Here is a 24,687-nt window from a genome sequence, read left to right on the forward strand (position 1 = left end):
CTGGTTGAAAGGCAGGGGTACACCCTGGACAGGTCACCAGTCCATCACAGGGCCACATAGAGACAAAAAAACTTACACAAAAGTATACTTGGCATTAATGCTATTAACCTGTGTATCTAATGGCCCTTACAACCAGTGGGAAAGATCCTGCTTTGTTTAACTTCCGTTTACCTCTTTAGATCATAAAATCCACCTGTTAGTCATTGCCAGAGAATATTAATAGAGTAAAGATACTGACTAGGGCTATAAATTTCATCTTCTTAGTCTACAACTGCATAATTAAGCATGATGCATCGGCCTAGCTGGAAAAGGTCACATTATGTCAGCTGATAGAAAAGTAAATGTCTTTAACCCATCAGTAATGCCTCTTTGCGATCGATGTGATGTCAATAAAACTGGTCGCTTTTAAATGCTCCAACAAGTCGCTCATGGTGCTGTTGCCTATGGATCTATAGAGGTATTACATCAGTTTGTTGTAGCAACAGCCGGTTGCTATGAGACTTGTCCTATGAGAAAATTAAGAGGAAAATCAACAACCAAGCACGCATAACGCTACAACTTCAGAGAGCTGGGAAACTCATTGTTAAATTTGAATAGACTTCTCTGAAAGAGCGTGGAGTACAGACTTTTGATAAAGTTTCTCATGAATTCATGTAAATATATTTCCCACTTCCTTGTACTGAATCACAAAGTATCTTACAGTGTTCATCATATGTTTATTTACAAGCACCAAAAAATACACTGCATTTTATTTTTTTTAAAAAAAAAACAAAAACAAATTATTTTCCTTTTTCTGAAAGTCTTTCCTAAATGTGAAGTATAAATTTTGACATGTTTAAAACTGTTCAGCCACTGAGCTAAAGCGGCAACAGAGACCTCCATTAACACAGTACACAATGCAAAAATACATGCAAATTAAAACTAAATGACAGTGACTAAATGACTAATCAGAGGCTTTCCAGCAGGGACATGTCACAGCCCCATCACAGAGGGAAACACAGCAGCACCTGTTGAAGGAAGCACAGGGTTTTCAGTCCGCACTCACACATACACAGTTTCTCATAAACCCCTTATCTAAACTTGTTATCACTTCATCACAATCAGCCTCCATCTAACTCACTGCCATTCTGTTTTACCTTGACCATCTCCTGTCTCCGAGTCTGGGACTTTCCAATCCAGTTGACGACCTTTTTCATAGAGTCCCTTTAGGACCTTCCTCACTTCGTCGTTCCCACCTCCACGACTCAGTTCCAGGTACTTCCTGTACAACTGCAGAGCAGTGCGTGCATCCTCTATGCTGTCGTGGGTTTCCCCTTGGATGTTGAGGTCTGTAAACATAAACCATTGAGGAAGACAATCGAGAATGACCATGATTTGTACAGCAGACTTTCTGACGTTTAGCATTACTTTACAATATGAGTACTGGGAATTAAAACCTCAGCTATAGTCCAACCTTGATTTTAATCATATTTCTGAAAAATTTCAGTCTGGTTTTAAGTCACACCACAGCACAGAAACACCCCTCCTAAGAGTTTTTAATGATCTTTTTTTAATCTGTTGATTCTGGTAACTGCTGCCTTACTGCTTTTAGACTTAGCCGTGGCCTTTGGCACAGTAGACCATGAAATTCTTCTGACTCGTCTTGAAGAGTGTGTTGGCCTCAAAGGGACTGTTCTCCAGTGGTTCAGGTCTTATTTATCTGGGAGTTCCTTTTCCATTAACATGGGCTCCTTTAGCTCAACAAAGGCTTCTCTCCCCCAGGGTTCGGTCTTAGGCCCACTCCTTTTTGCTCTGTATATGTTACCTGTGGGGTCTATCTGCCATAAGCATAATATTTCATTTCATTGTTTTGCTGATGACATTCAAATTTACCTTCCTGTAAAACCAGGTACTGTCTCAACCTGTGCTCTATCGGACTGCCTTAAAGATATTAAAGAATGGATGTCCAGAAATTTCTTGCCTTTAATGACAAGAAAACTGAAATTCTGACTTTTGGAGCGCTTCTGCTCTAGACGGTGTTGACAGCACCTTGGGCCAGACCAGCCAGAACAATGAGGAACAATGAGAACCAAGCTCAAGCTGGGACCTGCTACAGCTTTCTCTGTAGCAGGTCCCAGGCTTTAGAATAGTCTGCCCCTGAATATCCGATCTGCACAGACAATTGATGTTTTTAAATCCAGGTTTAAGACATGCCTTTTTTCACTGGCTTTTAATGCAAGCTATGCTTGACTTTTAGCTACTTTATTAGTATTTCATATGCTCTTTTATGTGTTGTTATATTTATCGTATTTATGTATGCACGTGTATGTATATAAGTGTGTATATGTTGGCTTATCCCTGTATATGTGTATTTATGTGTATATGCATGCATATCTGTGTGTATGTATGTATATACATGCATATCCTTTTTCCCGGTTTGTACAGCACTTTGGGCAGCAAGAGCTGTTGTAAATGTGCTATATAAATAAAATTGAGATTGACAGTGACATTGTAATATCTGCCACAGGGAGATGTCAAAACTTGTTTCTATGCCTCAATTACTGGTGAATTTATTTTCATTTTTATGGTTCCCACTCACTTTCAACTAACAACACACTCAACCTTTTTATTTTCAGCTCATATTCAAAACAACAACTTTAATATGCGTGTTCAGAGTCTCACCTTACCACTCTAACCTCATCTGCTCTCTAAAAATGTCCATGTTTTTCAGGACACATGGGAACCCCCAATTTTTAAAGTGTTTCTGCTGCAGGTTACTTCTGTTCACTTCAATAAGTAAAGACTCTGGCACCCAAAGGTAGCAGCTGCATTGGCTTATTTACTACAGCCTTGCACACAGTTTTACTTTTTCATCTCAACTTACCTAGAAAGTACCAGGCAAGAAATCTCAGAGAAATCATCCTCTTGCGGGGCAAATGGAAGAGATAGACGGTGTCAATGACTTGGTCTTTAAGAACCTTAACAACAACAAAGAAACAGCAGCTTTAGTCTTATGCTGTTCTTATGCTTATGTAATTACAGCTTCTTTTTTTTTATTATGCACTGCCAGGTCTGTAATAGTGCTGACCATCAACCAGGCAACAAAACAAATCTGACTGACCAACATACCAGTAAATTAATGACACGAAAGTCCTTCTGTAAACCGTGACCAACAAATCGAACTCCTGTATCGATAAGGAAGCGCAGCTTTAGGTAGGTGGACTTCAGAGTGGTCAGGTGCTTTGAAGAGATCTTTGCATCCAGGTCTCCTGGTTTGATGCCAGAGTACTGAGTCAAATAGTCGACCACCTGATAGAACAAATATTCCCACAAGTGTTAGGGGTCTACACGCAAGCAGTTTTTTCATAGGTGTCATCTAGAAGAATCACCTCCTTAGGGTTAATACTCCACTTTCAAAGCTTTTCATCTTCAAATAATAAGTAAAGAACACATAATCATCTCAGTTTCAGCATAGTAAAAGATTAAACTGTTCCTCTTTTGCTTCCTGTTTATGCATCATGTAGTAATTAAACTGCAAATGAAAAGCTGAATGATGATGACTAATGTGTCATTTCAGAATTTTCCAAAATGTATTACTAAGTGAAACTGTGACTGTTTATCCTGCTTTGTTTGATTGTGACTCATCAGGAGAATTATCAGGGATATGAGTGTGTTACCACACTAACAAAAAGGGATCTAGCTAATGACAATGAAGGAAATGTGATGCGGTGATAGGAAAATGTCTCGGTACATAATAGCTCACTCAAGTGAATTCTGCTTGCATAAGAACAAAAGAAAACCTCCTTTAAAGGTCATGTTTATCTTGATCTTGGGCTATCTTGGTGTTTTCTGCAGTCTCTCACCTGCTCCTGAGTGGAGATGTAGTCATCGATGAAGGGCACCCCCTCGTTGGGGCCCTGACCCCTGACACAGGTGATCCTGGCTACCGACATCTGGCTGGGTTTAATGGTCGACTTGGTGCCATCACTGCGCAGTTCTGCCTCTTCCTTCCCACACAGACACACATATTCAAGTGTTTGAAATGTATAATCACAGAGGATGACTATACAATAAAAATTATTATTAATGGTACAAATGCGCCTGAACGAATTTTGTGCCAGTTTGTAAGCTTGTAAACATGGCGTGGCAAAAAACTCCAGACTCACCTGATTGAGTGTGACAAACTCTGCATCCAGCCCGACCAAATCACCAGCCTGCGGCATCTCACTGACCATTAGGGGGATAAAAGTGGCGTGACTCTTCCTTTGCTTCCGAGCCAACGAGGCCTCTGTCAGCAGCACGCTCGCATCGATGGGATTTTTAACTGAAACAAACAGCAAAGCACGAGCAGGCGAATTAATCCATTGAATACAAATCTACAAGTTAAATCTCCTGCTTCATGCCTAAAACTCACTGCGGAGGTCATATTTGGTATGGTAGTTCCTCTTGGCATAATACAGAATGGCAGGCACTTTCCAGCTCACATCAAACTGTGCAGCTTCAGTCTTTGATGAACAAAAAACAACACCACATCATCATAACTGCAACATCACATCTCATGAACACTTGTAAAATAGCCAAGTAGAATATTTACCTTGTCAATTGGCTCAATTAAGAAATCATTGAAAAGGTACCACTGCTGGTGTGTGACTCCCTGAAACAAGCACATCATATCAGTAAAGTGTAAAACATCCCCTACGCCTTGTCTGACCTTTGACTTGCTGAGGCATCTCTCTACTGACCGACTACTGTATATTTTCTTATCCAAGTTTCAATCACCTCTTTCCTTTGATGGTAGGTTTCTCCCACTTTGATGTGTGCGACCAAGTTTCCCCCTGTGCGAGTGTCCAAGATATGAGGCACCGTGACCACCAAGTCATAGAGAGACGCACCCTCCGCCTCTTCAGCAGCACTTAACTAGTCAGACGCCATATGATGACTTATTAGTTGCATGTAAATCTTTACACAATGATCCCAACCAGATTATTATGTGGTCAACAAGCCAAAAATAAATAATCAAAATCAGAGCAGTAATTTAGAAATCAGCTAAAAATCGTTCTCCCTCACCTCCTCTCCTTCAGGGTGGCTGCTGATCTCCAGGCCCTGAGTTTTGCTGATGGACATCTTGACAGTGAGAGGGATCCAGACGTGTCGCAGATCCTCCGCTCGAGTGTCAAAGGTGAAGCCTTCCATACTGCATAACTCCTCCCCACTGTGCAAAGAGATACAGTAAAGTGAAGGTGAAGCTGCAAGTTGTGCAATTATTGAGCTGATACAAATAATGTTAAGTGGGGAGCTGTCACAGTTTGTCGACACAAAACTCACAAACTCATTTGTTGTTTAAATCAACTTTCATATCATTTAATGTTGGGGCTGATCTGTGTATTTGGGACTGTTGCAAGGTAAGTAAAAGTAATGTCAAGAAGTCTGGGAATTTTTTTTTTTTCATGTTAGTGTTATGTAAGTTCATTCATTTGACATGAAGGGGGATCTTACTCCAAACACCACTCTGTGGGTATAGGCAGGGGTTCTTTAGGTTTTGCGGGTTCCATGGCCTCTTTTTGCATGGCCTTATTGAAAGCATACTGTGAAAGTAAACAGAAAATAATCATTATGCATTAATATGTTCATTCATAAGGTCTATCTGAAACTTGTCAGGATGGAGATAAAGAGCGCCATTTACCTCTGCCTGAACCTTCCAGAATTCAGCCTCTTTAGCACTGTTCACCTCACAGTTTATAACCAGAACATCGGGTAGGCAGCGAATATTGCGTGTTTGCACCTAAAGTGGTACACAAAAAACATTATCACACTGCAAAATGGATTTACATCAGACTACAAATCGTTGTTAATATGAGCTGCTGATAATGTAACTCACTGTGGGCTGATACTTCTCACAGTTATCACACCAGGCCTGAGTGCTCTGCTCTAGACAGATGCTCTTCTTCAGGATCTCAGCAAAGTCATACTCCTTTATAGTCTTTTCTGATGAGTCAAAGTGAAATCAGTATTGTTTACTGTGAACCTATATACATCTATTTCATTGTCTTTTAATTCAACCTTCACAGGTCTATCTATGCACAGCAGTGTGAAAGAGCACCTTGGACTCACCTTGAGAGTTTTGTTCAGGGTAATGCATGGTGAAGAGCAACGTGAGCGAGGATCGAACTGTCTCCTTTCCACAGCAACACAAGCTGCTGTTCTCAACTTCACATCCAAACAGTTTTCCTATGGCAGACTCACCAGAAGATCCCACTGAACTGTGAGAAATGCAGTGATGATAACACAAACAAAATATTAGATTTCCCTTAACCCCTTTAACAAAATGTGTGTGCCTATAATACCTCCAGACCATGTATTGGTCATATGAGAAGTATAACCTGACTCTATGCTAACAGGAACATGCTGAGGTGTATTTTAGTTGCGGCTCTGACCTACTGCTGGCTCCCCTGTAGGCCTGTGGACCCTCCTGCTCCTGTGTCTCCTGGTGAAGCTGGGTAAGGATGAAGCGGTTCCAGCTTTGGATTAAGCGACCAAGTCTGGCCTTGCCCGTCTGCTCATCCGAGTCTGCGAGGATCAGACCAAGAGCCGACGCTTCAGGGATGGTACGAAACGCTCGGAGGAAGTTGCTGGCCTTGAGAAGAGGAGATAGGAAATCTACATGGTAGACAATATGCAGTATACAATGAGGGCGAAATCTGAGCTGCTCTGTATTGCCACAGAGATCAACCTACCATTGTTACGAGAAATAATAAACACCTACCTGGCATGGATCTCCTCGTGACAAATCCAACATGTGGAAGAGGAAGCCAAGCTCACATGCCAAGCAAAACTCCTTCTGGCACAAATGATTCTGCACTAGACACCGGATTGGCTCCAGGAAATATAATACCTGCATAAAAAAGGATGAACAACTTTGATTAAAGAAAAAAAGGAAACCTTTTAGAAAAATGGACTTAACCTCTCTTTTCTTACCTGGATCATGCAGTTACAATATGCATTGGGGATGTGCGGCTCCAGGCCAGCGAACAAGGTTTTGTTGTAATGTTTAAAGTCAAAGTCTTCCAGTCCCAGTTTAGAGTATTTAATTGTGACCTGAACGAGCACAGAGATGTCTTCTCATATTTCAGAAATTCACTTCTATTACATGGAAACAACAAAAATAAAATCAACTGTTCTTTGACATGAAAACCATAATGAAATATGGTGAAACTAACTTTTCTGTACTTTTTGGGCACCATGTAGAGGTGAGGCTCTTCATCTCGTCCAATTGGTGATTCGGGAACCTGGTTGTAATTATCATAATCAAGCTCTGCATCTTTGATTTTATAAGGAACCTGAAACCAACACAGAAAATAGATTTAAGATTATTGAAATCAATGTATGAACATAACTTTGATCAAAGCATAAAGCTTTAAATTTTTGACTTGAAAATGGAATGGAAATTACACAACATCATGGCTGTTACCTTGATTTTTGAATATTTAGTATTCCAAGACATTTTCTAAATGCTATATTACACAAAAATCTGCTGTAAAGTAGCTATAGATATGCAATGCATATTTTTGACATGCCTGATTGCGAAGGCGGGTGCGAGGGTTTGCTGCATAACCAATGAACCCCACAGTCTTCATTGTGCGCAGGATTTCTGGGTCCACAGGAGGAGCTCGTCTGTAGGCAAGACCAGTATGACAGCACATGACAAATATTCATGTAAAATCTTTATTGAAAAGTAGATGTAGATGTAGTAGATGAAAAAAACTTAAAAAGTAAACTAAAACACAGGAAAATACTTGCCATTATTCACATGTAATAAGTGACCTAGCTTAAGCTAATGCCATACACTTCATACTGAGAGGTGTTTATATTATTTTATACTCCATTTGTATCAATTACTTTTGTAATTTACTACCGGGTTGTTGTGTTAGACTGCATTAGTTTGAGCTACAGAATGAAGTGGTTTGTCAGACAATTTTCAAATAGATGACAATTGACTCTTCTAAGACCAGCATTAAAATTTGGGCACTCTAAAATTAGAATCAAAGTCTTTTCTCAAAGACATCAAAAAAATATGAAACATAAAATAAAAAAGCTCATATTTTTATGGTGTGAGGAGTGAGATCAGCATCTCCATTTCCAACCAGCCGCAGTCAGCTGTTCACTGTAGTCTCATATAGTCATTCTCATAAGTCACTCTACCAGTTCAACAATAAGGATCATAATAGTATATTCTGTATTCTGATGCCATCGACAAATTCCATTAAAAAACTAACACAATGGGCTAGTCTGTCTCACAGTACTTTCCAACTTCACTATCTTGTCTGTGGCATTCAATTCCCAGCTCTCTGGTTCCTACTGAAGACAGAAAGCTTCAGAACACAGAAGTATACTTTCATCCTTGAAAGGTTTATTGCCTAACACAGCTGGCCACTGTAGTTTTCATAAAATGTTACTCAAACAGAGGTAACCAGAGTGTATAGTGGGAACTATCAGTCCCGTCTGAAGTGAACTGCTGTGTGTTTGTGAGACTGACTCAAAATAAAGTAAATAAATAGCCCACGTTCACGAAGGAACCGATCACTGAGTTTTAACAGTGTAGCTCACTTCTGTGTTTTAATACATTTGTGGACAACCATGGATTCATTTTGGAAACACCATGGGCATATCTTGATTTAGTGGGTTCATTAGTGTCACATTTTAATTTAAGTACCAATCACTACACCTACCTGGGGCTGGGTGTGGTTAGGGTAGTGGGCCAGTCTGACAGCAGTGGCTCGGTACTGGTCAGAGGCATTGGAATGAGAGAGAGGGGCAGCAGGTCATGGTTCCAGTCCAGCTGAGGCAGCGTGTCCACAAGGCAAGGCAAGGCAAACTCTGTCTCACGAGAGTAGTCATTGAAGGAAACCTCCGGAGCGTCAGACCACAGGTGCACACAACCACCTGAGTCCCCAAAGGCCAAGGCTTGCTTGCTAGATGAGACGTCAAAACTCATGAGCAACTGGCCTACAGTGTTGACGTGAAAAATGTCTGCCATGTTGGCAAGACCAGTGGGTTCGCAGAACTGGCACTGACCTGGAAAAAGAAATGGAAAATTAGACATAGACATTTATTTTCACACATCACTTCAATCAAATCTTCATGCTATCATAAAAAAGTGCACATCGTATTTACTCTAACAACTTCTCTAGGTGATACCTGTCTGTGAGATGATTGCCAGGCGTGATGTGTAGGTCGGAATGAAGCGCAAGAACAGTGGATCCACATGCACCTGAAGTGGAGTTACAGCTCGCATCATGCGGAGGTCATACACCATGAGGAAACGGTCGCATGACAACCCATTCAGTCCACGACTGGAGAACCCACAGGCAGCCAGAAGATTTCCATGCACGTCAAAATCTGAGAGGCTACCAGAGAACGCATCAAACTCGTGCTCCATCTTGAATGTCCGCAGATCCCTAAGGGTTACCTGGTTTCAACACAAGTGCGTGTAACAGCTGTGTAAGACCCATAAAACTTATTTCACAAAATAATTTGATCAATTCATTCTTACCTTGCCAGAGGTGTGTCCACAGAAGAAGAAACGATTACTTTGGCGCATTATCGCCACTCCCGGTACCTCAACAGTAAACTGTAAGGTACAAACACTTGATTAGGTTTTTTATATTATATGGCAAACTATGCAATATGATCCTGTGCTACATGTATAGATAGTTGTGCATGTTGTTAAATTTAAACACAATGTCTCACCTTCTGTGTTTCTTGAACCGTATTCAAGTCAACTTCAACCACATAGTTTTGCAATCCGCCCATCAGCAACGTATTGTTGTCAGTCATGAGAAGACTATGCATATCAGACCCTTCTTCCATCCTGGAATCATAAACTTAAATTAATAAATAAGGAGAAAATTAATAATTTCTCAGCTGCAGGTTGTCTACACTTGATCCCTGCACACATACGGCTATTCCAGTTAATATTTAGTGACACTTACGGATAATCAAAAATGACAAGCCCTCCACGAGTGTAGCATTTGAGGCTGCACTTGGAAAGAAACAGGACGCCCGTTTCCAAGCTCTGAATGTGTCGGATGTCATCTGTTGCATGCACTTGGAAAGAAGAATAGCGGCCCATTGTAGGTCCAAAGAACGAGGTTACATGACCCTGAAGAGAAAAATAAAAGCAATAACAAAAGCTGACATAGCTGTCACGATTTCATTCGACTACAGGAAAAAAATGCATGCTTCAGACACAGTCCATTCTCCATAATCAGGGCCCTCACCCTGTGGTTTCCCATCCAGAGCATTTCCTCCTGGAGCTCAAAATGCACTGCAGTGACTGGGACGCCAACTTCTGAAACGACACTGTGCAGCTCAGAAAACATCCCCTCCATTAGGTGCACTGGTTCGGGGACGGTAACGGCCAGTCCCTCTGGGTCGAGCTCCACACCCTGCAGCAAGGTGGGGTTAAGGTGGGGATCCATGGAGGGCTCCAAACCCGGGTCCAGAGCTCCATGAAGGCTGGGCGAGTACTCACCCATCCCAGGGTCGAGCCCGTCAAAGTTCATGATGGGCAGAGCTAAGTCGACCTGCAGACGAATGAGGACATGTGAGCATATTAATATCGAAGACACAGACGAACCAAGCTCAGCGGTGTTGTCATGTTAGCAGGAGCTAGCTAGCTAAAGCTGGAGCTAACTAGAGCTGCTAACTGCGTCCAAAGCCAAAGTCCCAGTATTATAAAAAATAAAATAACTAAAATAAGTATCGAAAGCTGCCCTAAGAACAGCAGTGTGTGGAGGCGGCCTGCCGTTCGCGGTGAGCTAGTTTCGCTAAGGTTAGCATGGTACTGAGCCAGACAGACTGCTAAAGCTAAACATAAACACGGTGTGTACAGCAACATACCAGCGCCCAGCCTGTCTCTGGGTCTCAGGGGAAAACAGAAAATCACCAGAGCCGTGCAGAGGTCACACACACCTATTCATGAAATGCAATGATCCGCAGAGAAATCCATGCTCGTCTCATCCACAACAACAACACACATGAAAACATTTCCGGAGCAAATGGGTGTGTTCAAGAGCGGCTCCACCAGCGGCGGCAGCTGCAAGACCCTGGGGTGTCTCTGTCCACAGCACCTGGATTACTCAATATCAGCTCCGCCTGGACCTCCATCAGGTCCTTACTCTCTAAAACCTCTAGCGTTATGAAGGTGTGTTTTATGAAATCGCTTATTTTTTCTGTGGGTCAGGTTTTCAACACGCTCAAAATGTTGGTGTTTTGTAATATGATATGATAATATGATATGATTCTCATTGAAATGCTCCCGTGCTCCATAACACACCATATAAGCTATTAATACAATAATAAAAAAAATAATAAAAATAAATGCACATATTTGCAATACAGAAAATAATACAAAAAATACTTTACAGAATTAACACTATTTAAAACATACATATTTACATATTTTGGCTACAGCTAAGGCATCATTTACAGATAATAACCTACAGTACAGATCAGACAGACTAGACGGATTGAAACTATGAACAGATGAACAGGGCAGGTTGACTGAGCAGATCAAGGAATAAACAGATTGATTTTCAGAAGGAGGGGCTGAACAGTTTGATGGCCACCAGCAGGAATTAATTCCTGTTGTGCTCTGTGTTGCATTGTGGGGGTATGAGTCTCTGATTGAATGTGCTTCTGTGTCTGAGCAGCATGTCATGGAGGGGTATGAAGAGTTGTCCAATGCTGAGATTATCTCAGACAACATTCTCCTCTGTGACACTTCTGTCAGAGAGTCCAGCTCCTCTCCCACAACATAGCTGGCCTTGCTGATGAGTTTATTGCGTCTGTTGGCATCCTTCACACAACAGCATAGAGGATGGCACTAGCTACTACAGACTCATAAAACATCCTCAGCATCATCCAGCAGATGTTGAAGGACCTCAGCCATCTCAGGAGAAAGAGTCTGCTCTGGCCCCATTTGCCCCAGTCAAGTTTATTGTCCAAGTACACCCCTAAGTATTTGTACTCCTCCATAATGTGCACACTGACCCTGCAGATAGAAACAGAGTTATCTGAGCCCTACTCTTCCTTATGTCCAGCACCCTTGTCGTTGTCACGTTGAGCTGCAGATGGTTCTGCCCACACAAAGTGATTGTTGTTTTTGCACCATTGAGACAGTTCGTGGATCTCATGGACCAACTATTGTGGTGTCAGATTTTATAATGGTGTTGGAGGAGTGGATGGGGAGTACAGTCGTGTGTGTACAGGGCGTAGAGGAGAGGGCTGGTGGAGGAGCTGAGGAGGCCGATCCTGAGAGTTTGCGGGCGATTGGTGAGAAAGTCTCTTATCCAGACACAGAGTTAAGGTAATGTGTGGACACATGTTTGGCAAGTGAATTAATAAAACATAATGATTATTCTGAGAGTATAAACCTTTTACAGTCTTATTTTAAACAAATTAAGTAATATTAAGACTTCAGATCATTGTAGTTATTGGGTGGTAACTCAGCAATGCTGAGTTTATCAATGTTTATCATTTGAACTATTGAGAGTATTTTGTGAGTGTTTTTTGTAAGTTTTGTGTTTCAGTCAGTGTTCCATTTTATTGACTGCAGGTTGATTTTTCGCATGTTTCTTCAGTGTAGCAGATGCACCAGAGTATGTTACTGCTGCACTACTGATGATTTTAGGTACTTGTCTGTCCATCAATTTTTGAGACCGCTCACTGAAATAGGCAACTGTCAGGTGAACTGGATTCACTGTCTCACAACTGCAGTTTATCATTTAATCAACCATAATAGTTTTTTGGCTTGAATTGATTTCATTCATCTAATTCTTCCTCTCAATTTCACTCTGCTTCTCCTTGAGTTGTCTTTCCTTTGGAGACTTATGTTCTTAGTTCACATTGCAATGAAAGTTGAAAGGAACTCATCTCTCTGTCTCTCACACACATACATACAATCACAAGGCTACCAAGGCTGAACTGTGAGAACTTGTTTGAATGCAACAGTGGTCAGTCACTAACTTCCCTACCATAATCCAATTAAGAACGTGGACTTCCACACCTAACCATGTGCTTTGTTAGCACAGCCTGAACAAATAGTTTGTATTTGGACATGACTTGTGGTATTTTTATATTTTAATTGTAACAATTTCATCAAAGAGACAAAATGACATTAAAAATGCTGCAAATTCAGAAAATTGGTTTGTTATCATTAAGTTAATTATGAATCATAAGTGAATCATATTCAAAGATCCAATTTGAAAGGTGCTGTACAGACACTTCACAAAATACTATCACACTTAAATTTTCAAATACTGCTTTGTGTAAAAGTCCCATGATTTACGGAGTGCACAACAACAAATGATGGCATTTCTTCAACCGTTCTGTTCTGGTCACCTGGTTGAGTTATATTAGCACTTTTACTTTTTTATTTAAATATGTGACCAAGTTGATAATGTCAATATTTATGAGTCTTGTGTACTTTCTACTATTTTCAACAAAAAGCCAATTAGCATTTATCCAAAAAATGCTCTGTCTCTGATTTCTTCAAGTACTACTGTAACATTCAATTGTTTCCATTGTTATATTAAAGTAAAATGTAAACTGCAACGAGAAGCTGTGGATATTTTTGTTATTTATATACTTTTAACAGTTTACAGTTACAGTTTTAACAGTTTACAGTTTAGCACGTATAGTGTGTATCAATAATATAAAATGTTAAAATGAATATCAATAACATAAAATGTTTTATTAAAATGTATGTAAAAAATACAAACCTATAAGTGTTTTAAAATACATAAGTAAACTGTAAAATTCATTGAAAGAAAAAGCAGCTATATAATGTAGTTTTAAGCACATCTGTTAACTGTAAAATACTGTAAAAGTAGTGAAAAACAGGTTCATATTGTATTTTTCTATTTTAGTGACAGTAAAAAATTTTACAGTAACATAATGGCAACCCTGCTGCCAGTTGTTTACTTCTTTTTTTTTTTTTTACAAGAGTGTAACAGTGTACATAAACAAACTACAATGACTCCAAAAAGGTAAGTCCAAATACTGCTGTATTACTACTAACACTAATGGGAAAGGTATAGGAAGTGTGAAAATATCTCATGCCTTCCCTGCTGAGTTTCATTCTCTGAAGGAAAAATTCAGTTGAAATGCAAAGGTTGTTCTCTGGTAGAGAAGAGGGGCAGATCGCGGACACAGATGGAAAGTTTGTCCAATCTGTGCGAAGAATTCACTCCATTATCGCCCTGAAACATAAAGGTTAATCTCACTTCCTCGGCATAGCCTTAGATGTGAAACTTGATTAGTGCATTAGTGCTTAGATTAATTGGTGTTTCACTTATTTTATTACTCTCTCGCACGCAAACATATATACAGAGATCAATAAATTAGGATAAATTGCATGGTAGTCATAGTATATATACTAGGCTATAAAAAACAAATAGCTAATTGAATACATTCAGGATATTATGTAATTAAAGCAGCACAATATAACAGCTCAGTGATGACCGCATAATAAAAATGATGACATTTTAGTGGAGGAAGTAGAGGAATATTAAAACGGGCTATTAATAAACCCATTCATAAGACCCCAAAGGTTAAATGAACATGTTGCATAATTTCAATATTTTGATTCTTGTATTTTCTTGCTTTCTTTTTTGTGTTCACTGAGTCATCTGGTATCACGTGGTCATTGTCGGGCCATAGATGCCACCCAACCACCCGCCTGTGCGTTACAGTAGGACTAGAGATTTGCACTCAGCATGAACTCACCTGAGGGACAGGAAAACCCTTCACTGCGTCACTCTCCGGTGTGGCGCGTATCGCACACACTTAAAAGCAGAGCGGGCTTCACAGCGTTCACCAGTCACAGAAGAGCACCCAACAAGACACAAGTGAACACAGCAACCTGACACCCAGCATGGACTTTTGTTTCGCGATTTTTGCTGCTCTTTTCTCGCTTCTTACGACTGCGTCCTGCGCTCCAGCCGGGCTCAGTCTGCAGGATGCATGCGCGGATGTAAAGAGCAGCTCTCTGGAGCTTAATCACATCGCTAAAACTGTATCAGTAGAGGTGAGTGTGTTTTTTATTTGATTTTTAAAATGTTTTATTAAAGAATGAATTTGTTTGGAATCAACAATACCAAATACACCCATAAAACTGGAAAATGAATTTACCATCTGGAACATTTCTGATCATCCTATGGGGCAGAAATATCTTTCAGCAAAATGAATTTGAATCATTTATGGTTCAAAGTGAATGGAGCAATAATTCAATGCCTCAGCTTGAATAACTGCACTGAAAACTGAATTGAAACGTCTTAATTGATATGAGATTCAATTTCAAGTTTATTTGAGTTGAGTTTTAAACAAAAATTCAATTTTAAAGTGTGCTGCTGAGATTCAGCTTTTGAGTGCAATTATTTACTTTGAATCATACATGACTCAAATTCATTTTCTGCTGAAAAATTTCTGCCCGTAATACTGGTGTTTTCATGTTACACCATACAACAGTGTGCTGAGCATAATTGTGTCAAACGGTCTGTAGGCTCGGAATGGATCCAAAGATGTGACAGATTTTTCCACCTCACTTGCTTGGATGGAGGCCAAAGATATGTGTGATCCCGGGACGCTCCGGAAGAAGCCTGCTGTAAGCAATAAATATTAATGCATACAAGAATCGTCATATTAATGTAAATACTTAAAATGAATAATAATTATAAAATAACCTATGATCATTGTAGCAGTGGCAGTAGAAAAGAAGGAATGAAGGAAAGAATGAATCGGTTGCATCTTCCCGATCCTGAAGTGTTCTTCCTTTCTCTGTCCTCAGCAGTGCATTAGGAAGATACTCCAAGTCTTGAGCAGCTACAAATCTGCAGTGGAGAGGGTTGGTGGATTTCAGAGCTGCTCAGAGTTTGTCAGCAAAGTGAAGCCAGTGATGCAGAAACTGCACAAAGACATGAACACGTGTGTGAATTCGAGGGAAGGAATGACTAATGAGAAGGTAGGCTGCAGCACGACTTGGCGCAAATTGATTTAATTTTCGGTGCAGCCGATGGCTGGTTTGGACATTATGGATGAGATGAAGTGTTACGCCTTCTTGATGTTTTTTTCTAAATTCTGCAGGAGCATCACACCAGTGAAGGCGAGGTTGACCCCATTGAGCACTGGCAGGAGGCTCTGCTGTGCCACTACACCTTGGATAGACTCTTCTCCTTCTCTATCCTCACCGCTCGTGTCTTTGCTGTAGGGGATCCGGCGCATCACGCACAAGGCTCAGTCCAGAAGTGCATGTAAAGCATCCGATCTTTGGTATTCAACGACACGCAGCAGCTGTGAACCGTACAAGCATCCTGTAATTGATCACATTGATCAGAGTCTCTGGAACAGCCTTCAGTGGTTGAAGGCTTCACTCTGGTTTCTGCCATGTATGCATGTATTTCCAATGGAATGATTATCTAACGTATTTATTCACACTATATTTATTGTATTTATTTATTGATATTTATTGAAATCATTTTGTTTTTTTCAATCTTTATATGCTTTTTAAACAATAAAAGCTGATCATCAATCATCATGTGTTGTGTTTGATAAATGACATCATAGTATTTTTTTAATGGGGACAGTTCCTTCCAAAGAAAACAACCACAAGAAATAATTCCTCATTAAGCTTTAAAATTAAATGTGCTCCTCTTTTCTTTGAATGAATTTCCAAAACAACACACTGACAAATATGCAGAGCTAAGGAGGAAGCTGTGATTTCCTGAAACACTCCTGTTGCTCTTCAGTGATCCACCTTTTCATGAGTACTTCCGCCCAGTCAGACTGCATCCATGTCCTTTCTGCACACTGATGATGCAACATGCACCAATAATTCAAAGCAAGGTCTGACATTATAAGGGCAAGAGGAAGTAGCCATGTGCTCAGAGTAAAGGTTGTTCAACGAGGAAGTGACTTAATATCCAGAATTAATTCAGTCTCACATCACATCCTGCACACAGGAATTCTGTCTCTGAAGATGAAAAACTCCAGAGGTTATTGTTGCGTCTGCAGTGAGTTGTCAGCTTGTTTTAGCCCTCCCACTAAAGGAGGAAATTACTTAGTCAACAGACTTTCCAAAGTGCTTTCCAAGAAAGGTAAGCAAATAATGATATGATCAGATAAGATGCACAAGCAAAAGGAAATAAATGCATAAGAAAAAAAATCAGGAACCACTTTGCCCTGAAAGTACAAAACAAATAAATAAGCACGTAACAAGACACACCAGTTGCCCTGTGAGGCTTACTAACACTCACTGTAAAGAAAAACAAACTTGGAAGTGATACTTGTTTTGGTGTTTTAGCAGTCAATACTAGCAGTAAATGTGGTAATCGACCAAAGGGTAGGATCTACATAAAGGTCTTCACAACCTACATGAGAAGGGTTTAATATATTATGAACATGAAAAAATAATAAGTGCCTGGCAGTATTACTGCACTGCTTATTTCTGTGAGGATGGAAAATGATGTAAGCAGAAAGATTAACATATTACTTTTTATGATATAATTTATAGTGTTTTATATGAAGTCATTGAGTGCTGGATGTGATGACTATTATATTTCCTTTGTTATATTTACCCTTTAAGTAATCTTTTACTGATGTGCATATTGCTTTAACATCGCAGGAAGGTCTAACTTTATTTAAGGCTGATAGGTTATAAATGTTTCCAATTTGTTGAGTACACAAAATCCATTGTTGGTATAGTCAAAAGTAAATGCATGAGTCAAATATGAATCACCAAGTCATGTAAGGTGATTTTCTTCTATCATAAAGGTACTGTAAGGCTGTAATAGTCATTTTCGTTATCAATATATTTGACAGCAATTTTCTTTAATAAACAAGTTTTCACTATTTTAATAAAATGAATAGTGAAAAAATGTCCACCAATATTCCAGGATGCCAAATGAACCTACAGAGTTTGCTTTACAATCACAGAAAACAAGTAAATATTCACATTTCCACAGTTTGAGCATCAATCAAAGGGGATGGCAGATTCATTTTCTGTCAGTAAACTAATCAATGAATTCACTAATCATTTCACCTGTAAAGTGAAGACTGGTTTCTGGAGGCCTGGGAAACAATGACACATGTAAAGTGGGGGGATCAGCAGGGGCCCTGAGGAGGATCAGCTGAGAAAATGTACTTAGTGACTTTTCATCATTGTTCTTAAAGAAGAAAGGATTTCATATGTTGAGAGTCAAAACATAAGTAGTGCAAACAAGCTGAAAGTTGAACTGAGAGTTGCGTTAAACCTCAAAAGCGAAGTGGCAGCATTCATCTCCATCCCTCCTGCTACTGCTATGAATATCAGCTATTATGTGGGAATTATTGCTGATATCAAACGCACTGCTCACATTTACTGTGGCCTGAAAAAAAAATCAATGAGTATAAGCAGTCCCTTTGTGCCACCTGTCCTTGTCTGGGGCAGAGGAACCAGGCTGCAGGCTTTGGGCAGATATCCGTGCAGCCGAGGAGGCAGCCCAGACCTCGAGAAGGCGGAGTGTCACAGACAAAACCAGGAATTTCCTGGTGAGCTACGACAACACAGGAAGGTAAAGTTTGCTGCGTTGATACGTGAGGTTTTAAGTCTGAAATGCCGCATGAGCCACACGTCTTACTGACAGCTGAGCAGAGGCGGTTATGAACTCGTAGAGTATGAGCCTGCCGTCTGCAGCTCTCAGCGTAACTCTTAACTAGTTAGCCCGAGATAGCTGCTGGTAGCTAGCGTGCTAATTTAGCTAGCACTACTCCATGTTAACGCTAAGGCTTAGGCTTACGTGAGGGCTGCGTGGAAGGTACGGCCATAGCATAGCAAAATAAACCACAGCTGGGCTCTTAATTCATTACGTGTGGCCTCGCTACTGTGTGTGAATGTGGCGCTAACGTTAGCTAGCTGTGTCCGACTGGGTTAAGAGAGGGAGCACGTATTTACTCCCCCAGCCCAGTTCAGCCGGGCGGAATCATTCGCTAGCCGTGTCTGCTCATTTCACGAGTTGTCGTCCATTGGCCCTGCGACCGCCCGGGCTGTCTCGGTGCAATATGCAGCCAGAAACTTAGTCTTAAAAGTGCGTCTCAAGTACGTTTTAATTGTAGACTACTAATGACTGATGTTGTGCTGATTGATGTGTGATTTTGCTCTATTTTGTTTTTGTAGTCCTCCTTAGCTGCACCATAGTTGCACATAGTAGCCTTTCTGTCTCCATCTTTAAATGCCTCCTTTTTCTGGTTAATGATTGCCCTGATGTCACTAGTCATCCAGCTATTAGTGAGACAGCACACAGACGTTGTAGGTGTCTCTACAGACGTTGATGTAATGTGATCTGACCTCCTGAGGAGTGGTGGTAAGGCAGTAGAGGTATAGGCCTCCTTGATGTTTGCATACAGCAGATCAAGACCTTCTCTGGTAGGAAAATTGACAAACGGAGAAAGTCCAATCAGGTGTGAGGTGAGAGTCACATGGTTAAAATCTGATATTATAAGTTATTAGTTGAATGTAAAGAAGTATGGCAGTGGTATGACTGAACTCCCTGGGAACATAATAAGGTCTGAGACCACCTACCAAAAGCTCAGTGTCCTGTTAACATATCCTTTCCTTAACAGTAATATGACAAAGGATACACCATCTCTTGTTTACAAATAAAGCCAATCCTCCACCTTTTGTCTTGCCACATGCTTCAGCATCTCTGTCTGCATATACCAAGGTGAGGTTAGGTACATCCACACAGGAGTCTTCAATGTTTTGATTCAACCAGGTCTCAGTAAAACACATCAGGTTACACTCACAAAATTCTCTCTGGGTCTTAACCAGTGCTCATCACTTTTGTTCAGTAGAGGGCTGACATTCCCCATGATAATGGATGATAGGAAAGGTTTGTTTCGAGGGATTCCATCTCCTAGCCTTTAGTTTAGTAACACCTCGGCATCGATGTAGAGACCTCATTAGTTTTGCTGGAATAGGGTGATATACTAGTAAAAGGAGGTCATCTCTTGTGTAGATTCTTCTCCCCACTGAAACATCAATAGGTCATAAGCGAAATAGAGCACATAGTTGTCAAAATATGTGAACATTTTGGGAGTTACATGAGTTTGCTGCCATCTGTTCAGGCGCAAATAATATTCAGGTGGTCAGTGCACCTGAAAGATCTGTTACCAGTGTTAGTGTAGGTACCAATTTGGCAGGGTAGTGTAGATCCTAGTACATATGACCCTGCAACAAATATAATCAATGACCTGCATCTCAGATATGAAATATGCAGCAGTATACAGTAATACTGTCTATTCCAATGCATGGCAGACATTCCCAGCTGCTCCCATAGAAGAGTCTGGAAGTGGCTGTTCACTTTAACAGAGATGGATGAGTTTTTGAAATGTATTTTTCTGGCTTTACAAGAGTTATAAGACTTAAATTACTAAATTTTTGGTTTTGTAAATGTATGTCTGGTTAACCACAAACCTTCATTGAAGTGTATCACACAGCCACTTCCTGGCACATTTCTTTGAGATCTTCTGGGATTGTCTATGGATGACACAGTCCTGAATTGGGACAGTCTAATATACATTTTGTGATGTATAAAAAAAAGTTTACAAGGCAACTATTATTTTTATTAATACTTATTTTCTCAATTGATCATCTATAAAAGTGTTAAAAATCACCTCCGCCCAGAGTCCAGGAGTTCAAAGAACAGTTTAAAACCATATAAAATTAAAATGATTTAAAACAGCAGAAACAAAAAATCTGAGACATTGAAGAAGATGGAACCATTTCATTTTTGCTTAAATTACTTATACAATTAGTCAGTGATCAAATATTAAATGTATAATTTAAGCAAATTTGCACCAATTATAATGGAACGTAAACTGTTATTTTCAACCCATCTATCAAAGGTAGAGACATTTTTTTTTTTTAATAAAAAGAAAAATCTGTACATTTCTTAATGCATCGATTAATTGGTTGATTAATCGGTGCTGCATTAAGAGTTGACAAGGTGGTTCCCTCATTTGTGAAAATTTTATTTGATGAAATATGTGACATAACAGATCTATGATTTTAAAAAGGAAATTACCCCTCCATGTCAGCCTGAGAGCAGATCACAATCTTGGTTTTATTTGCCTTTACAAAAGTGCACGAATAGCCAAACAAAAGAACAAACATGAAACTGAGCTTTAGTCTGATGATTGTAGTTACTGTAAATGCTGCATTACCAATTCTGTAAATGTCTAGTGATGGCAGGAAATTCTGAAGTCATAGTTCCATTTTTGTTGACCCAGATTGTGACATGAGGAAATTGTACAGGAAATTGTTCTTTTAGTTCCAGTGTATAAACCATTTAACTCTTATAAGCAATTTTACCATTTGCTCAAGGTTCGCAAACAGCAGGTTTTCTCTTTTCAGGCTGAAGATTTAGTCAGCTTGTAAACACCTTGTATGAGAACCTGGATACCAGGAGAATAATAACTTTACTCTGCTTCTTGAAGCTACAGATCTTTGTCTTCAGCATCCTGAACTCTTACCTTTTGTCTGTGTCTGTATTCAAGATGAATGTGGGCGTTGCTCACAGCGAGGTGAACCCCAACACGCGGGTGATGAACAGCAGAGGGATCTGGCTCACCTATCTGCTCCTGACTGTCGTGTTGCACGTCGTCCTGCTCAGCATTCCTTTCTTCACTGTGCCGCTCGTCTGGACCCTTACAAATGTCATCCACAACCTGGTCAGTTTAAAAAAATATATATGTTAGACAACTGAACTGAATAAAAGTGTACCCACTACAGGAAGCCAAGTGGGTATTTCCTTTGACCTCAGCAATTAGGGATTCTGAGGTCTACCTGACCTCATAGGTCCTGAGGTCTAATTTCAAGAGACTAAAATGGTTTATATAGCAGCTATTATACAGCATATTTTAATATAGAATTTATTTTTGGTGTGGGGAAATATGATGATTACCATTCCACAATGACAGCACAGATGTTACCAAGCAGTTTATACTGAGGTGTCACATCTCCCTGTTAAATATGAAGTTTGAACCAGGAGGCACTTAGCTTAGCAAAGAGGATTTTACTGACCCCAATTTTTTTTTTATCCAAAATACATAATCTAACATTTTTTCAGCATTGCAATCATGTTCCGCCTCAACAAGTGGAAACTGATAATGAGATTAATTTTGACATTGTTACTTTTTCCTGACTTCATTATAAACATTATCAGCACCTGAATCAGATTTACTACCACATGGTAAACCTAAGAAGTCACAATCAACTAATTTCATATGATCTGTTACTGAGTGACCTCGTGTGCTGTACTCTTTTTTTTTTTTTTTTAATCATCAAAAACCGAAAGCACTTTTAGTTGCTAAATTGCTGCAGCAGTTTCTGTAAACTAAGTACAGTATGTAGCAAGACAGCTAATTATTGTAGTCTGTGTGACTAATAATGATGTGTGTATCTGCTGTGTGATTTGATGTCTGCAGGCTATGTACCTGTTTCTGCACACAGTGAAGGGCACTCCTTTCGAGACTCCAGACCAAGGCAAAGCTCGCCTGCTCACACACTGGGAGCAGATGGACTACGGTGTCCAGTTCACGTCTTCACGCAAATTCCTCACCATCTCACCAATTGTTCTGTAAGTGTGTTTGGTGTTTATATGTAAAGGTCACCTTTACACCACCAGCGTTCAGTTTCCCTTTCGTTACAATGGCGAAATCAGTATGTATTTGAAAATACGAGCAGCTCACTGATATGGATCTTTTTTTATTCACTTGACACTCAAGCTGTTGGGAATCTCCTGGCCTCTTACCATCTGGTAACAATTTTAATTTTCTGTTGTCACACATCTGCTTTTCATTATGATAATGTTGGCAGTTTTAGTAATCAAAATTCCTAAAATTATATAAATCTCAAACCTATGCATGTAGTACTGCCTCACAAGTCCTCTTAGTATGATTGTAGATTCAGTTTTAGTGTTCATCAAGTGCAGAACAAATCCCTCCACTGCAAGTGTTTTGTGATTGAAATTGTGTCCTTAAACTAATACACTTAATGGCTCGTACACAAGTATGAAATATTTGGTGAAAGGTAGGTGGTGTGAAAAATATTAATATAGCTTTTGTGGGTCCACATCTTCTGTATCAGCCCTTAAACTCACCAATACTTTCAGAGCTATCACAGAAACACAGATTAAGTGCTAAACCTTTACCTTACATACTCATACCTTACATTTACCTCACATAAAATATTAGTTGCTCACAGACTGTATTTTCAGTTTTGATCACATACTGTATTAGAGACTGTTTTTTTATATTGTTTTTGTGTTAAAGCCTCAACAGAGGTATTAATCCTGACACGGCTGGCGCTGCATTTACTCTATTCTTGTCTCTTTGCAGGTATATTCTTGCCAGTTTCTACACAAAATATGATCCCACACATTTCCTTATCAACACAGGTTCCCTCCTTAGTGTCCTCCTCCCAAAGCTGCCTCTGTTTCATGGAGTACGGTTATTTGGGATCAACAAATACTGACAGAACTGACTGAATACTGGGTTTTACTCACCGACACTGGACTACAGATTTTCTGTTTGTGCTGAACTATTTAATCTTAAACATTTAAGGAGAAGACCAGATTGATTTGTCTGTCTAGACTGTGTTGAGTAACATATGAAAGTTTCAGTTGTGCTGCCTCTTGCAGCCTGAAAGTAAATGCACTGCTGCTGAAAGTGTTTGTTTTTTTTTTTTGTTTTTTTTTTACTGACATTGCTGACATACATTTGTCAAAAGCCAGATACTTTGCTCTTATCTCTGAGAAAGAGCAGTGTTTGAACTGTACTGCTTTCTAATGTGATTTTCATTTGTTATTCTTTCCCAGACATTTTTCTATTCTGGTTTTCTATTACAAACTGCACTGGCTGTACAGCTGTTGATGGTCTGGTTGTCATGTTCTGAACAACAGTTATAAATTTCTTGATTTACTATGAAGGATTTGTGTGCATCATGCAATAAACCCTGCAGTCTTTGTGTTGCTATGATACACATAATCTGTGTATCTGTCGGTATTTCCAGTAAAATGAACAATACAGCTATATAGCAAGTTACACATGCTGCAAAATCCTTTTTTTTGCGGATGTTGGTTGGAATCAATTGGTTAATTGTGGGTCTGTTTGTAAGCTGTGGGGAAGTCCACACACTTTACATGAAGTAACCATGGGTGGGAGGGGAGGAGGAGTGGGTCTGTCACAGTGTTTGCAATGTGCTCATATATCCAAGGGATTCCCCCCTTCCACGTGCAGTATGGGTGTGTTTGCATCGCAGTGAGGTTTCCCTGTTAGTGACGCCTGTTTTGGGGAAGTAGCACAAAAGAAATGCAACATCATGTGCATGTGAATACACTGATGGCTATACCAACCTGAGACTGTGAAACACATGCAAATACAGCTGGCTGTATCAGCTGTTTCAGAGATGTGATGTAATCACTTGCAAGTGTTTTTGTGTTCGCTTGCTTCAAATGGTGAGAGGACAGACACATTAATGTAAAGAAGCCAGTGGTGCAATGCAAAGGGCAGTTGGGCTAAATGTCACAATGTCCCCAAGACATCAGATATGGATCACTGAAACTAGAGTGGGAGAGAAAGGATGAATAGATGGGTTTTTTTTCCAATATATAC

At 39.9% G+C, this 24,687-nt stretch overlaps 2 protein-coding genes and 1 long non-coding RNA gene across 5 annotated transcripts; 1 reads left to right on the forward strand and 2 right to left on the reverse strand.

Annotated features, from left to right (window-relative positions):
* Positions 1–789: 789 nt before the first annotated feature.
* pan2 (poly(A) specific ribonuclease subunit PAN2) lies at positions 790–11,064 on the reverse strand. 3 transcript variants are annotated; one of them, XM_026333346.1, is made up of 26 exons: positions 10,951–11,064; positions 10,257–10,562; positions 9,969–10,138; positions 9,727–9,847; positions 9,530–9,607; positions 9,175–9,445; positions 8,706–9,051; positions 7,554–7,650; positions 7,197–7,316; positions 6,955–7,074; positions 6,743–6,871; positions 6,414–6,613; positions 6,091–6,239; positions 5,858–5,964; positions 5,663–5,761; positions 5,476–5,564; positions 5,047–5,191; positions 4,759–4,896; positions 4,574–4,633; positions 4,394–4,484; positions 4,146–4,303; positions 3,843–3,986; positions 3,109–3,288; positions 2,864–2,957; positions 1,137–1,328; positions 790–1,007 (listed from the first exon to the last, which is right to left on the reverse strand). In XM_026333346.1, exons 2-26 carry the CDS (start codon positions 10,539–10,541, stop codon positions 973–975), a joined length of 3,618 nt encoding a protein of 1,205 aa, XP_026189131.1. In that variant the 5' UTR covers positions 10,542–10,562; positions 10,951–11,064; the 3' UTR covers positions 790–972. The 3 variants fall into 3 exon arrangements, with proteins under 3 accessions (XP_026189131.1, XP_026189130.1, XP_026189132.1); XM_026333345.1 differs by having other exon boundaries at positions 10,879–11,037; XM_026333347.1 differs by lacking the exons at positions 10,257–10,562; positions 10,951–11,064 and having other exon boundaries at positions 9,727–9,860; positions 9,969–10,094.
* A 6,294-nt stretch (positions 11,065–17,358) lies between these two features.
* LOC113145636 (uncharacterized) lies at positions 17,359–18,936 on the reverse strand. The gene is made up of 3 exons (XR_003297260.2): positions 18,883–18,936; positions 18,077–18,150; positions 17,359–17,405 (listed from the first exon to the last, which is right to left on the reverse strand). It is a non-coding gene; the product is annotated as an uncharacterized LOC113145636 (long non-coding RNA).
* On the forward strand, positions 18,465–24,115 carry ormdl2 (ORMDL sphingolipid biosynthesis regulator 2). The gene is made up of 4 exons (XM_026332595.1): positions 18,465–18,587; positions 21,571–21,744; positions 22,501–22,652; positions 23,413–24,115. Exons 2-4 carry the CDS (start codon positions 21,571–21,573, stop codon positions 23,546–23,548), a joined length of 462 nt encoding a protein of 153 aa, XP_026188380.1. The 5' UTR covers positions 18,465–18,587; the 3' UTR covers positions 23,549–24,115.
* The last annotated feature ends 572 nt before the right edge of the window (positions 24,116–24,687 follow it).

The sequence above is a fragment of the Mastacembelus armatus genome, chromosome 7, assembly GCF_900324485.2.
Source record: "Mastacembelus armatus chromosome 7, fMasArm1.2, whole genome shotgun sequence".
Lineage (NCBI taxonomy): Eukaryota > Metazoa > Chordata > Actinopteri > Synbranchiformes > Mastacembelidae > Mastacembelus > Mastacembelus armatus.